The sequence below is a fragment of the Carassius auratus genome, chromosome 48 (genome assembly GCF_003368295.1).
Source record: "Carassius auratus strain Wakin chromosome 48, ASM336829v1, whole genome shotgun sequence".
Classification (NCBI taxonomy): domain Eukaryota; kingdom Metazoa; phylum Chordata; class Actinopteri; order Cypriniformes; family Cyprinidae; genus Carassius; species Carassius auratus.
In genome coordinates, this window is record NC_039290.1 from 11,214,437 (window position 1) to 11,230,883 (window position 16,447).

Below are 16,447 nucleotides of genomic sequence, written 5' to 3' on the forward strand. Positions count from 1 at the left end.
CTGATGTTTGTTTACTCGGCTGTTTTTGTGCAGTTCAAGCCACGTCCATCTATAATCGAGATCAATGCTGGAGCTTTTAATCACAGAGAAGCACAAAACTGTATGTTCTCAATGTGCAGATGGAGTCTTTTGTGACGGTGACATGAGAAGAAAGTCTCTCTCGCTCCCAAATCATCCACCTTTCCCATCTCTTTCTTCCTGGGGTTCTTAACTCACAATGAAAAGACTGAATACAAAGGGTCTCCCGAGGTATGTATTAAACTCAATGAGCTTAATTACATTCACGGTTTGATTCTCCCACTTTATGATGCAGGTAAAAAGTGTGCAAGCTGATAATGATTCACATGAACCTTCTCCATCTTCAAAGAGCACCAATTAATTGACATTTGCCGGACAATGAAGAGCGTGGAGGATCTCAGTAATCAATAACACGACAAAAGAGTCACGCTCATCTGATGAAACACATTTATCCTTTAATATGTTCATTTCATCTTCTGTTTTACCGACTTTTTGCACCAGATCAAGTCCTGCTTTATCAAAATCAAACAATCGAGCATCAAGTCAGTTTCTGCCTTAAGTAATTGAGAAAAATGAATATAACTTTGAAGTGAATTAATACTTTAATTCAGCAAGGATGCACTATATTGATCAGTGAAGACTTTTATAATGTTAGAAAAGATTTACATTTCAAATAATGCTTCAATGTTATTTCCTGTAAAGGATCAATAATCAAAATCTAAAATCTTTTCTGTTGAATTTTCTATTCATCAAAGAATCCTATAAACAAAAAGTTTACACAAAAATCTGAAGCATGCACAACTGTTTTCAACATTATAATCAGAAATGTTTATTGAGCAGCAAATAAGAATGATTTCTAAAAGATCATGTGACACTGAAGACTGGAGGAATGATGCTGAAAATACAGTTTTGTTCACAGAAATAAATTACATTTTACAAAATATTCACATAGATAATAGTTATTTTGAATCGTAATAATATTTCACAATTTTACTGAATTTACTGTATTTTTGAATGCAGTAAAAAAAAAATTGTCCTTGGTGAGCAGAAGAGTAAACTTAAAAACATTAACAACTAGTGTAACTCAATCAAAAATTCCTGAACATCAGAAACATTAAATCCTGAAGAGCATTAATAACACTTTGAGAGTTTCAGGGCTGCATCACAAGAGTGAACAGCGTTTCATTCACATTCTCTCTAACTAGTCATCATCTGTCCAGATGTGCTGCAGTCGTCATGGTAATAATAGCATCCAATCGCAGCAGCTCTCAGAGGAAAAACTCCACTTCCTGTTCTTGCTGACTGGAGCATGTGACATGTAAAAACAGCACTTCCTCTTAAGCGTGCACAAGAGTTTTGTGTTTACCTGCTCAGTGTCTACAGATCCTCTGCCATTTAAACATTTCACAACATTTTAATAGCGTCCAGCTAGGAACAGATGCTATAAGAAATAAAACTTATTTTATTTTATTACTTATTTATTAAAGTTTGTGTCCAGTGTCAAGTCTTGATTTTCCAAACAGAAATGATTTGATGAAATTGTGTGTGTGTGAAATATGATCTAAACAGAGATTAGAAACATTATAATTAACAAAAGAGAAAAATAATATTAATATATGCACAACAATATACAATTCTATAAAACGTTTGCATACTTTATTGTAAAATATGATTTAAATAGAAGCATTTATTTATCATATAATAAATGGAGTAGAATAAATGTAATATCTGTGTGAAAAATATTTGAAGAAAAATGCATGCATAAAGAGCTTTGTTTCCATTTGTTTGGAAAACAACAGATTATGATCCATGGTGTACTATACTGTCCTCTTTAACAGACCCTTTAGCACCTCAACAGTGACCTTTCACTCAGCTCACAATCTGTGATGGTTGCGTGAGGATGCTGTCACTGCACACTCATGCATTCAACAGAAGCTCACCGCAGTCACGCATGCTGTGCCAGTATTTGTGTAGCTAGTTAGATGTGTTGATACAGGCCAATGGTGAAAAACAAAGGCTAGAAGTTTGACATGCATCTCATTTGACATGTTTACAAGAAGTCAAGCCAGCTTTAGATGCAACAGAAATTCTGAAAAATGCTCCAAATGTGGACAAGTTGGTAATGATAGTAATAGCTCAAATATTATTATAAAATACATATTAAACTAAATTAAATTTCAGAAGTTAAAAATGATAGTTTTGACACTAAAAAGTCTAAATTATGAGATACTAAACTAAAATGTTAATAAAAATGTATAAAAACATAAAAATGTAAACAATGTTAAAGTCAGAAATTATGACAAAAAGCTAATATTAGGAGATAAAAAAGTTGAAATAAGGACATGAATTTATAATGATATAAAAAATAAGAATTATGACAAAAATAAATATGAGATTTAAAAACTAGAAATTATTATAGAAGTTAAATTATAAATTAAGTAGAAACTAGGAGATAAAATACATAATTATGGCATAAAAATCAGAAACTACATACTAAGTAAATTATCAGATAAAAAGTCAAAGTTATGTCCTTATGACATATAAAAATAGAAATTACGAAATAAACAGAAATTAGTAGATAAAAAGTCATACTTATGGTAAATTATGATATAACAATTATGCAATAGAAAGTCCAATTAAAGTAAAAATAGTCAAATTATTATAGTCATTATGAGCTATAAAATAAAAAGCATAAAATAATAATACATAACAATCAAGAAATATTTATTTCTATTTCTTTATTTCTTCAAAACAACATTGTTACATACATTTAAGAAAGACTGCTTTGCAAAAACATCAAATTGCTCATAGCATCATAAACCAAACCCAGTTCGATATTAACAATAAAACGTCATTTGTACAATATAATATCTGTAATCTCAAAATAATCGGTGAAACTCCGATAGAAAGAAAACAAATCAGTAGAAAGATAACAGTTGTGTCTGTAGTGATTGGTCAATGTGCACATCTCTGTTAGAACGGAGAGAAAATGGACTGTTAAATATTCCTCGTGTTTGTTTGACCTGCAAACATTTTTCAGTGAACACCTGAGGGACAACAAACATGACCTTACTGCGAGCCTAGGAGTTGCTTTTTTGGGGTATTTCATGGTGAGTTGCATTAAAAGTACGATCCTAACCGCTTCAGACCTCAAATGAACTTCTTGTGGATTTTCTTTTGCTAAAAAAAGTTCCTTAAGTGAAGAAACCTGAAGAACGTCTCTGAAACACTGGTAGAGGAGAACATCAGGAACTATATCCATCCGTAAACAGATCATGTGGAGAAATGCAAAGAACTTAAGAAATGATTAAAGATTCATCTTGTTCTAAAACTCCCAATATAACAAAAAGTGAAATGCAAAGTCTGTCCGAGACATTTAAAACATTACGAATAAAAGTACTGCCACTGAAAAGACACAAAGAGCAAAAGACTGAAGGAAAAGTGAGGTAGAAACGTGGAGTGTGTAAACCAATAACATAGAACAGAAATAGACATTAGCTGAGAATGTTCTCAGCTGGTGTAATGCTACATTTCTCCAAATCTGATGAAAAAACAAACTCATCTACGATGTCCTGTGAGTGAGATTATCAGCAAATTTTCATTTTGAGGGGACCTGTTCCTTTAACCTTGAATGTGTTAAGAATTCCAGTTAACATCCGTCTTTATAATGAAAACCAAATACTGAACACATTTTTTCGAAAATCTGGCACATCTCTAAAGTATATGGTGGTGTGTTCAGGTGAAGAGAATTCAAGCTACAGTGACTCACAGAAACAGAATCATGCAACATTCCGTACGGAACACGAGGCGCTACATTTCCTTACAATTCAAACGGTTCCATTCCAACGGAACCAACACATTCCAGACAACGTGAAAATAACGTCCATTTTTTTTTTTTTTTTTATGTGAAGAGCAAAAAGGAAATAAGACATTTTGCTACAACAATGTGAAGTCTGTCAGATGAAAACCAAAGCGTTATTTGATCCCTCACCAAATTAGTTACACGACATCAACAGTGGAGTCTGCATAGACTTCAAATAAGCTCCTGTTCAATGCTATTAGTACGAAGAATAGTCTGCGTTTTGCTTATACCTGACCTGTATCTTGACAAAGAATATATATTTTGGATTAAAAAAAATATAATTATTTGACAAAACTTGCAACTGAATTTAACGGATCCGGTCAAACAAATATATATATATATATATATATATATATATATATATATATATATATATATATATATATATATATATATATATATTATTTTTGCAAATGTTTTGTTAAGAAAACTATAATTTTAAACCAAAATGACTTTTTTTTTTTTTTTTTTTAAATAGTAACAGTTTCTAAAACTGTAAAAATAAGGCACAGAGGTGATTCTGTTGTTTGACCTACAGGAGAGACAGGTGCCTATGTACCCGGTCATTCACATTATACCATTCACAGAATGTCTTTAAGGTCGTAAGCTTTATAATAACTTCCTTCTCAGTTTTCCTGTGAATATTCTAGAGATTTCAACAACTTTCAATGGATCCTAGTGCTGCATTGTCTATATCAACCTATTTACATCTGTACTGTACTGTACTGCGCACCTACTGTATACTGCGCTACGTAGTTTTCACAGAGATGCAGAACGGATATGTTTGTTTGAGGACATGTGTCTAAATCTGGTCCACGGGAAATCATTCTGATGAGATCGGAGCAGGAAAAACGCATGGTCAGTTTGGAAGACTTGCAAGAGGAATCCAACGCACCGGAGTAGAAAAAGCGTATTAATAACAATAAAATAAAAAACCTTGCATAGCATTTCCTTGTGAGGGGTTTTAGATCTAGATGTCAAGTCATTTGATTTCACTTCTGTTTTTTTGGAAGCAGTCACGAAATGAAATTCACAGTTCCAAGAGCCAAAGTCCCTTTTTCATTTCCATCAGTTTTCAATCCTGCTCTGCAAACCTGTCGAGAGAGCAACACGAGAGAAACAGTTACTCAGCCATTCCCAACAGATCATCTTCTACAACACTTCAATGAAGAAATCAAACTAAATCATGCTTTGAGAAATCAAAATCCTCGAAATCATCATGGTAAAAGTAGAAACTCTTTCATTGACATAATTATTTGACGTTATAATTATTACGTAGAATCTTAACATTTTATCTTTTAGTCATACTTATGACAAAAAATTATTTTTAAGCACATAATTATTACTTAACATCTCATAATTGCTACTTGTCTTAATAATGACATTTAATATTTTTTATTTTTTTCATAATTTACATTACTTAGTATCTCATAATTCAGACTTTTTTATCTCATAATTTTACCTTTTAAGTAATTTTTAAGGTTGTAATCACTTAGAATCTCATTAACTTGACTTTTTATGTCAGAATTATGACTTTTTGTCTCATAATTGTAACTTTTTATGCATTAATTCTTGTTTTGATCTTAAACTTTTAACTTGTGTCAAAATCGACTTTTATATCCCATAATTGCTACTTATCTTAATTATGACTTTTATATCTTATAATGTTTATGAATTCTTTCTGTCATAATGATTTTTTTTTTAGGTTGCAATTATAAATTAGCATCTCATAGTTTAGATTTATGTAATAATGTTACCTTTAAAGTCACAATGATCAAAAAGGTCACATATCTCCCTTAATATTTCAATTTGGACTTTTATGCAATAGTTACGACTTTTCTGTCTCATAATTTCAGCTTGATATGAGATCCACGCTCAGGCTTGCACGCTCAACTGCGTGAGACAGACCAGAAGACTGAAAGTGCAATAGTTATATTTAGAAAGCATCATGAATAAGTTATCTGGAAACACAATAATTCAGTGAGTCAGTGCGTGACAGGAATAGAGAAGAATCAACACACTAGAGAGAGCCACACTCATCTTTGCACATCAGACCTCTTTAAAAACACCTCCGCTGGTTATTGATCACAGAGGGTTTCTATGATATATTCTAGATATTCTACTCTGATCAAATGTACTTTACAGTGATGTTTCTCACAGAAAGACTACATCAACTAAATTGGATAAATAGACACCTTTAAAAAAAATAGACAAAAAATTGTCGGATTTACTTTGAAACAACTTTCACACAAAACTTACTACAATGAAAAAATATACATAAATATATACTTTAGAAAAATCCTTTTACTCTACCTGATCTCATGTATAATTTAATTTAATTTAATGTTTAATGTGAAAAATAAAATATATTAAAATTATTAAAATAAAATATAAATAACTGAACTAACAAAGTATTAATAAGTATAATTTTACTATTAAAAATAACACATTAATAAATAAATTAAATGTATAAAATTATGAAATATCATTATGACTTAATATAATTTCTATAATGTAACATGTCATGTCCATTACAGTACATTACGTGTATTTTAAATAGTTTTAAAAATAATACAACTGGCTATAAATAAATGATCAATAGTAATAATAATAATAATAATAATGATAAATACATGAAAGATATTTGTGAAAATAAAGAGTATTAAAAATAATAAAATTAAATAAATCAATACATTTATGCAAAAAAATATTAAGACATATATATAGTAAAATGTTCATTGTTTTAATTACAACTTTGAAAAAATAGCTTTAACTTATAATTTAGCATTCTGCAAAGGGTTTTTTCTTTAACACAAACTTCATCTGATTAAAAATAACTCTTCTCAACAGTTTAAGATTAACAATAAAAAAAGCATCCTCTGATTGGAAACATGAGCTGGAAAAACAGCATGTTTTAGCCCAATTATCAGCTATTCCTGCTTACATAACAGTCTATAAAACACTTGCTCAGGCAAAACCTCCCCAACAACTCTGGAAAACATGCCTGATTCTCCACAGCGCACATAAACAAAGGTAGTTTTGTGCAAGCTTTGTGATCCGAAAAGAGACAAATGCTCTGTTAACTTAAAAATGATGTGAAAATCTGACTAATATTGGTGCATTCTAATGCATTTCTTACATTTATTGTAGTGTATGTCAGCACAGAAGCTGCAGTGTTATTATATAAGATTATGATGACGTGAACAGAGATGAGGATCATATTCCAGCTGCTCTGAACTCAATGACCCACTTATGACAGAAACAACTCAGACAACATTAGATGAGCAGCTCGAGACGGTGCTGTGGAAAATAATTATAACAAGTCACAAAGATCATTTATAAAACCACACAATAATGTATTTGAATTACCTTCAGTTGAAGCTTTTCTTAGCAATTATTGATATATAGACAATGAATTTGGATTACACACATTATTCAGCATATTATTTAATAGATTAAAGTGTTTAATTGCATTGAAAGCCCTACATTTTAATAAATTAAAGAGAAAGGGGAAAACGTGATAGCTATGATTCAAATATAACTGATTCAGCTAAACTGTTATCTTACAATACACATAACAAACCCAACAAATAAATGCAGTATTAGAAATTATTAAAAAAAAAATTGTATTTATAAAATGAAATTAAAAAACAACAATAAAAATTAAATACAATAAATAAATAAAAACATTAAACAGGAGTACACAAATTAAATATTAAATAAGTAAATTAAAATTTATGAAATATTATAAAACATTATAAATATAATATTTAAAATAAAAAGTATATCTATAATAATAACACCGCATGGAAAGAATAAAGAAATAAAATAATAAATAAACAAAATATTTAAAACATCACTACACATTTACATGCACATTACATTATTGAAGTGTGAATTATAAAAGCTAATAAATATTATTTACAAATTTTTAAAATAAAATTATTAAAAATAATACCAAAAATAAATACATATTTACAAAATATTAATTATTAAAAATAAAAGTTTAAAAAGAATAAAACAAAATAAATACAATTCTAAAACATTATTATTGATAAGAAAGAATATAATTTATATCTATATATATATATATATATATATAAACTGTATTTTTCATTCTTGTGGTGTGAATTACCGAAAGTGTGAATTAAAAAAGACCTATTAAATAACATGTAAAATACTAAAAATAAAAGTTTAAAAAAATAAATAACAAATATAAAAATATGAAATATTACACAATTAATGTGAAACATTAAATAAAATTCTAAAACATTATTATTATTATTAAGAAAGAATATAACTGACAAACTCTTACTTACAAACTGTACTTTTCATTCTTGTGGTGTGTGAATTACTAAAGAACATGCATTTTTTAATAAAAAATAAGAAGCAATATCATTATAGCTATATTTAAAACATTTGAGATCCTCCGTAGCCAGTAATACACACAGTATATGCACTTTATACACCACAGCAACTGAGACGCATACAGGCTGGCAGGCAAAGAACAAAATGTTCTGAGCGTGTGTCTCTCAATCTGTCAAACAGGGGTGTATGGGGCTAGGGAGAGCGCAGCTGAAATAAGTTCTGTGTCCCAGTCTAAAAGTCTAAGGAACAGAAAGCGCTCGGGGTGTCTATAAGCAAATATACCCCTTTTACCCCCTTAAAACACCAGCCAGACTCGCGGCTCACTCCCAGCATGCTTGTTTTGATGAATGGCTCTTCCATTCAGGTCGACTGGGAGAGGAAGGAGGGTTTGGGCCCTGGTGTGTTACTGTACATAACTTCTCTTTATGCTTGCTGAAAGATGTACACGTAACTAACAATAGCACACGACCCTCAACCAAATCATCATTGCATTTCTCTGGAGATGCGTGCTATACTCAGAGAGTTATTGTTTTTGAACGTTCTTGCCTCGGGACACCAATCCAGCGAGTTTTGATTAAAACGGCTTCTAAAACGCATTTAATTTCCTCTGGCCTTTTCAGTTGAATCTCATCCAATGCAAAACCCATAAAAGAATGCAATATAGTCTGTGCGAACACTGACTTTGTATAACAATTGGTTCTTAGCCAAAACATGAAGCATCTGTTTGTGCATATGAGACTTTGATGTAATTAAAGACTTTTTCAAGTGTGCATTTTAAGCTAATAATGGCATTGGGAGTCAATAAAGACTTTAATGTCCTTTAATGGCATTCAGTGATTTATAAGCCACAATATATTTTGGCAAGTAAATCTTATTTATTTTATTTAAATATAAATATATACGCATGTAATATGTTTTTAGAACATATTCATATTTTGAATATTTTGATAAATCAGAGTATTATTTAATTTGATAAAAAAATATATGACAGCCCTTAATTTTCTTAAAAAGAAAGGTAGAGTAAAACATATGACTATAATAATTAATAAAATATATTTATTACTGATTTTGTAAATTTTACTAATACGGATAGCAAATATATAAACATCATAAAACAAAAAAATAAATCAATTTTATTAATCAAAATAAAATAATATAAACAATGATATTACATTATTAATATATATATAATTTACATAATATTACTCACATTGCATTTACATTATTGCGGCATGAAAAGTATGAATATTTTTACTTAAAAAAAAGGAGTATCATTAAACCTGAATAAACTGTGTTCAGTATAATTTAAATATAAATTCTAAAGTGCTTCTAAAATGCATTTAACTTCCTGTGAACTTCTGAGTTGAATTTCATCCGATGAAAAATCTGTAAAAGAATGCAATAATGTGATGTAACATGAAGCACGTCGTGCATTGAACTGAGACGTTATTGCCTCCGGCTGAGTGCATTCTGCTGCTAAACAGGTGTCAGATCTTGTTAATCAGATCACTCATGGAGCTCAGGGTGGGGCGGCAGAAAACCAAACAGGCCTGAGAGTTGTGTGATGGGTAGGGCACGGTAGTCTCGCAGGGTACATGCAACCCCTGAGGCCAAATACATGGGTTTGATCAAAGAAACACAAAAAGAAATTCATGAATAGACGAAGAACTCTGAAAAGCTCAAGATTTGCTTATAGCTTGGATAAAAGTCAATTTGGCCACCTACTTTAACAAATAAGTACATTTACCTAACTATCACTTGTATACTGTGAAGTCTGCTGGTGGTGTGCTGAAGAGATGACGTACTGTACTATTGTAGACCTATTTTTCTACGCAATTGTTTTGATAGAGAGAACCGGGTCCGGAATACACTTTCTAGTTTCAATAAAGAAATTCTTCTTTAAATTCAAAATATGCAAAGTAGGGCTGCACGATGTGTCGTTTAAGCATCGATATCGCGATGTACGAATCCACGATAGTCACATCGCAGGATGTGTGATGTAGGCTGTCGTAATTGATCCGTTATTCATTAACTGTATGGGCCAGCTGCTCCCCGGCCCTTGACGAATGTGATTCGCGGAGAGAGAGAGAGAGCGCGGGAGAGAGAGAGAGAGATCGCGCATGTGTGCGAGAGAGAGAGCGTGCGCAAGAGAGAGAGATAGAGAGAGAGAGAGTGCACGAGAGTGATAGAGAGAGAGAGCGCGAGAGAGAGAGTTAGCATGCGCGAGAGAGAGAGACAGCAAAATTATATCAATATATATCGCAGAAAAATATAATATCGCAATGTCATTTTTTCCCAATATCGTGCAGCCCTAATGCAAAGTCACCCACGTTTGATTTCTGACCACTGAAAATGTGTAAAATGAGATCTCAATATCTCTGGAATTGAACCATGTCGGGCTGTTAAACCGTAAATAGCACATTAAAACCCAAAATCTAAAAATATACTTTAACACTTCTTGAGTTACACCCATGCAAACTTTGGAGGGAAAAAACATGCTTTTTCCCATATTTGAATGGTCATCCTTGGCATATAATGCAACAAAGATTACTAAAATAATACATATTACTAATAAACCTACCAATTTCTGTGTAAAAATGAAATAATGATTTTTCTCCAATATAATTTGGCTCCACATCTGAAAATTGTTGACGCCCCTCTACAAAACAGTGGATTACTCTAGTAAACATACATCCATGACACTGAACATTATGGCTTTCGTCAATTTATATTCATAAACAAAATAAAATAAAAAACTATGAGCCATGGGAGTTTCTGAAATTTGGTTGATTTGACACGGAATGACCCTGTTGGGTTTTGGTCGAGGGAACCGAGGTGATCGGGATACAAAAATATGAAAGTTGCATACGCTTAAATCCTCTTTGATAACTCAAGAGTCGTCTTGTTTTTGTGCATTATAGGATTTAAACTGCATTTGCTCTTGATCATTTTGATCTGAGGTTTACAAAAACGGTGAATACAACATCTGAAAGGACAATGAGAAACTTCAACCCACCTGGAAAAGTTGCATGCTTGTTTCAGCCAATCGGGTTGGTTTACGCCGCACATGTGACTTGATCCATTCTAACCTCCAACTGAGACGCGTCGGGTCGGTCCTGTGGATTGACCGCCAACATGTCCAGCAGAAGTCGCTTGACGCCTTCAGACATGATGCTCCGGGTCTTCTGTGGGATGTTCAGGACCATCTTTGGGTTCTCTAGCAGGGCCTCGCCCACCGGGATGATCTCGGTTCCCTGGCGAACATATGTGCCGAGGAGCTCTCGCTTGGACTCGGCGTCGATAAACGTGATCCGTTCGATCATGGCCCAAATGATGATCCCGAGCGCAAAAATGTCCGCTTTGGCAGTGTAGTGGCCCTCCCACACCTCCGGAGCCATGTAGAAGTCAGACCCGCATGCTGACGACAGCCAGAATTTGTTAATGTTCACCATGTTTTTGTTAACCTGGTTGTCGCCTTCGTTCTCCATGCAGCTGAGTCCCGCGCAAACCTTGCTGAGGCCGAAGTCGGAGACCTTGACCACCGGACTGCCGGATTTCTGCGAGATGAGAATGTTGTCTGGTTTGAGGTCCCGGTGGACGATGTTGTTCTTATGGAGGAAGGCCACAGCGCTGGTCATCTGCTTCATGAAGATACGGTTGGTCCGTGGGTCGGGCCGCCGGGAGAGGATAAACTGGTTGAGGTCCCCGCCGTCGCAGAACTCCATAACAAACCAAATATAACACGGTTCCTCTGGATAGCCCAAGATACGCTCACCTGGAAAGATAGGAGAATACGGTTAGCATGCTTTTTTGAGAGAAGACTCTCCTGCTCACAAAAACTGCATTTATTTGTTTAAAAATACAGTAAAATCAGTAATATTGTGAAATATTATTACAATTGTATATCGCTGTTTTCTATTTGAATATATTATAAAATGTAATTTATTTCTGTTATGCAAAGATGATTTTTTTTTTTACATCATAACTCCTGTCTTCAGCTGGAGTAGAAACACTTCTGCTCAAAAAAAAAAAAAAAAAAAAGTGGTTACATAATGTAGAACGATTAATCATTTAAAAGAAGATCAGAAATGGTCATTAACAAAGTAAATGATAGCATGTAACATATAGCATCTAATCTTTACATTTTTTGGTACTTTTAAAAATATTTGTAAAAACATATTGGAGACAACAATGCCATTACAGTACCACTGAGATAATTATTTATATCTTTGTATATATTTTGAATATTATATATATATATATATATATATATATATATATATATATATATATATATATAAATGAATTAAAAAATATATATGAAGTTTTAGTAATTTTGTTGCACATTTGTAACATTATTATTTAACATTTTTATATATGTACTTGCATGTTATTTTGTTAGTTTTTATTTCTGTTTCAGATTTAGTTATCAAGTTAAACCAAAAAAAATTTTTAAAAATGTTAATAAAACACGTTTTTTTTTTTTTTTTAATGCAGATTATTTCAAGTTTTTTTCATTGCTTTAGTTTTAATTAACTCTTATAACCCTGGTTAGAACTAGCATTTGAGGTAACTGTAAACCACTGTTGGCCAATCAAAGCCTCTTCATAATCTCCTCATGTGCTTCAGTCAGTTATCTGTGCTGAGTCAGGAGAAACTGTCGCTGGTCTCTAACTGATAAGCCGCACTCTTTCGGTCTCATTAACAAACAGACAATGTTGTGTTTGATTAAACCCAGTTCTGTTCAAACCACAGTGGCTTTACTCTTTATATCCCAAGCCTTAGAACTAAAGTGTTGGTTTAGCGGACTCAGACAGGCGAACAACCAACCAATCAGACGTCAGCTTCAGCACGTTTGGAGGACTTCCAAAGAACACTGCATGAGAGTAAACACTGATAATCTGCCAGCGTTCTGTGATAAATAACACAGCTTAACTTCAGGAAACAAGGGTTTGGGAAATGCATGGAGAACAGGTGGACTGTGATCCATACTAATACTGTAAGACTTCAACACTTGGGAATGAGTGTCTCCTAAAAAACAAATGAAGCTGTATCTCCCAAACTCCCAAAACATCCTGAAATTTGCCGCCATTTACACTTGAAACAAAAATTTTTTAATTTACAGTAATTGCAATTGACATAGAGCCCCAGAGAACTGCAATGGTTTTGCACGTTGAAGAAATGGAAATAAATGGATGAATGACTAATAAATCAATAAATGTCAAATTAAAACCAAGCTATCAAAATAAAACAATTAAAAATGATTAAAAACTTGGAGCTGTTTGCTCTGTAATAAATATAAAAACTTAAGAAACACATTTAACACTTCATGTCAAAACTATATTCAGGGTTCCCATGACCATGGAAATATTGGGGAACTTTAACTATGTCGAAATGTCCAGGATTCAAAAAATCATGGAAAAAAACACTGATTTTTTTTTCTTCTTCTAAAGTTATGCACCACTCTAAAACATTTAATGAGCTAAAAATAGTTTTTTTGTGATCCTTACGACTTAATTTATTTCCTTTTTTTTTTCATAATAAAAATAAATCTGTATCCGGTACCGTGAACATCTTAATGTGTTGTAAAATTATTGAAATATTAACTTAAAATTTCAGGAGTTACTTTAAGTAAATATTTAAGGTCAAAGATCCCTGTTATAAAGCAAGGCACGAGCCGTAAATGTGTAAATGTCCTGTAATTAATATAACATCTGAAAAATTCATGGAAAAAAATTGGGGAAGTTGATGCACCATCCTAAAGCGTTTTTTGGGGCGGGGGGGGGGTTGGGGTGATTGCAATTTAAAATTTAATGTTTACAAATGAATCTTTATCTTGTAAATGTGTGCAAAAGTACATCAACTCTGATAGTACATCTATTAGAAAAATAATGGAAAAGTGACTAAAATTTTGAAAATTGCACGCTATGATCGAGAAGAAATATTTTAGGTCAAAGGGCTCTGAAGAAAAATAAAGGGAATTCTTGTCATAAATTAAACTCTGTAAATGTGTTTATTGGCCAAACTGACCTACTGATGATCACAGGTCACAAACACAAACATCTGGCATGAAATATATCAATAATTCACAAACAAGTTGTGTAATATAAATAATAGTAGTAATACACATTTGTAGAACAACATTAGATGACTCAAAATGCATCAGCGAAATCATTTATACTGAAATAATTTCTAAACAGGGCTGTAATGTGAGGATTATTTCCACTAAATGGTGACACTTACATAACCGCAGTGAGCACAAAATAGATCCTGCAACAGCTGAGCACAACCACAAACACACACTCACACGACACCACAAACACGCAACACACCAAACGCCTAAATGCCATTTAAAAAATCCCATTCAAAAGCATGTTGATCGAGTACAGCATGTCACAGTGCATATGCAATTAATGTCAAAACTATATTCAGGTTTCACATGTGCATGCAAATATCAGGAACAATTAGGATTTCCAGGCCTTTAAAAGTAATACAACTAATGAAAATGTCTAAAACACATAATGAGCTAAAACTGTAAATGTTTGCAAAAGTATTTTGCATTCTGCTCAATGACAGTAGACTTTAATCTAATATGATTTTGACAACAGGCCTACAAATGACATGAAAATAACCACATTATTAAATCCACTAGAAAACCATTGGAAAAAGTGAAATTGCACACAATCATCAAAGTAGAGGGGAACATCCAAACTGGCCTGAATGGGAGTGAAGGGGTTAATGCGTGATGGGTGCTGGAACATGATGTTCCCTCACGCACAGTGCACCTTCTCTTCCTACTTGGTGCACGTTTAATAACATGCATTTAAGATGCACAATAACACATATTATACAGTGTGGAGCTTCACATGGTTACAAAGTTGCATTGCTTTTATGCATCTCAGCATGCATATAACCACTTAGAAAAGTAAATCAGATATCAAAACAATATCAGTCACATGATGCATTCAGTGCAAATGCTTTTAAACTTGTGCTGTCAGCCATGTGGTTGTTCAACTTGACTTACCTTTCAGTGAGGTTTCCACTAATCTCAAATACTGCTTGTTTCGTTTGTTCCCGTGGCTCATTTTCTGTGCCATCCCGTTTCTCTGCAGCACGCACTCCTCCAGCTGCACCACGTTCTCGTGCTTCTTCTCCAGGCTCGCCAGGGCCCAGAACTCGGACAGCGCTAGCTCCACTTTCTCGGGCGCGTCGCAGCGGAGCTTCTTCACGGCCACGCGGGCTCCGGACCTGCGGGCGACGGCCTCGTACACCACACCGTAGCTCCCGCGACCCACCTCCCGGATCAAGCTATACCTGGGTGTCTTGAAGAACATTGCGGGATGGAGAATGTCATGCTTGAGGAAGCCCGTGGAGAAACAGTTGCCTTCCTCCATGAGCTCCTCCTCATCCTCGTTGGTCTCCACGGGCAGCGGCCGCAGAGCCTTCCCTTCACCCCGCCTCATGTGTGCGCTGGGCGGCTTGGCTCGCTTGCAGCCCCGCCGGAGGCTCGTTATTCTCCCCTGTGTGCCGTTACGAAGCTCCATGAGTTTAGCACCCCCCGTGTTAACATATGTGTCGGGGCAATACTCCTATATCTCATAACGTCCCTGTAAAAAAGCTGCGGGCTGACAGTTGTCGCTTTTGTGGAAACTCGACAGGTTCGTTCCATAGACAGGTTCGTTCTCGTGTTTTTTGTCACTTCTTCTATCAAGAGTCTGACATAAACAATAACAACTTCAGCAGGAGAGCGCGGAGGGGGCGTGGCATGAGCGGGCCGTTCCATTTCATTCATAAGACGGGGGAGGCGTGTCACAAATCCTATTTTAAACATTATTTATTCGCACAGTGTTTATTTCAATATACCTATAAAAATTGGATAATATTCAAGATTAAATGTTTTTTTTTTATTATTATTTAATATATCGTTCCATCATGCACAAGAAGTGTTTTCTGACAACAAAATCTGACAATAATTTGTTTTTATTTATAGAATTTTAATAAGGGGAGCAGGTATAATTGTAAATGGGATGACATCTGGGGCCTGTACCATGAAGCTGGATTAGCTGGCTAGCCAGGTAAGTTTCAGTTTAGTTTGCACCAATCCTGGGTTTTAGGTACCATGTAAGTGGCTTGGCTTTTAGCTGCATTCATTTCCATAGTAACTTACACTCCAAGCTCGGGGCAGGTTATGTTCTTGGT

General features: G+C 33.7%; 1 protein-coding gene across 1 annotated transcript; it reads right to left on the bottom strand.

Annotated features, from left to right (window-relative positions):
* Positions 1–4,316: 4,316 nt before the first annotated feature.
* Positions 4,317–16,094, bottom strand: LOC113065876 (serine/threonine-protein kinase 35-like). Its single transcript, XM_026237430.1, has 3 exons — positions 15,273–16,094; positions 11,265–12,023; positions 4,317–4,974 (listed from the first exon to the last, which is right to left on the bottom strand). Exons 1-2 carry the CDS (start codon positions 15,790–15,792, stop codon positions 11,305–11,307), a joined length of 1,239 nt encoding a protein of 412 aa, XP_026093215.1. The 5' UTR covers positions 15,793–16,094; the 3' UTR covers positions 4,317–4,974; positions 11,265–11,304.
* Positions 16,095–16,447: the final 353 nt, after the last annotated feature.

Bases quoted from the DNA above. Each gene is read 5' to 3' on its own strand.
- LOC113065876 (XM_026237430.1), bottom strand. From the start codon at position 15,792: ATGGAGCTTCGTAACGGCACACAGGGGAGAATAACGAGCCTCCGGCGG. The intron at 12,024-15,272 runs GTAAGTCAAGTT...CTATCTTTCCAG, and splicing joins AGTGGAAACCTCACTGAAAG to GTGAGCGTATCTTGGGCTAT.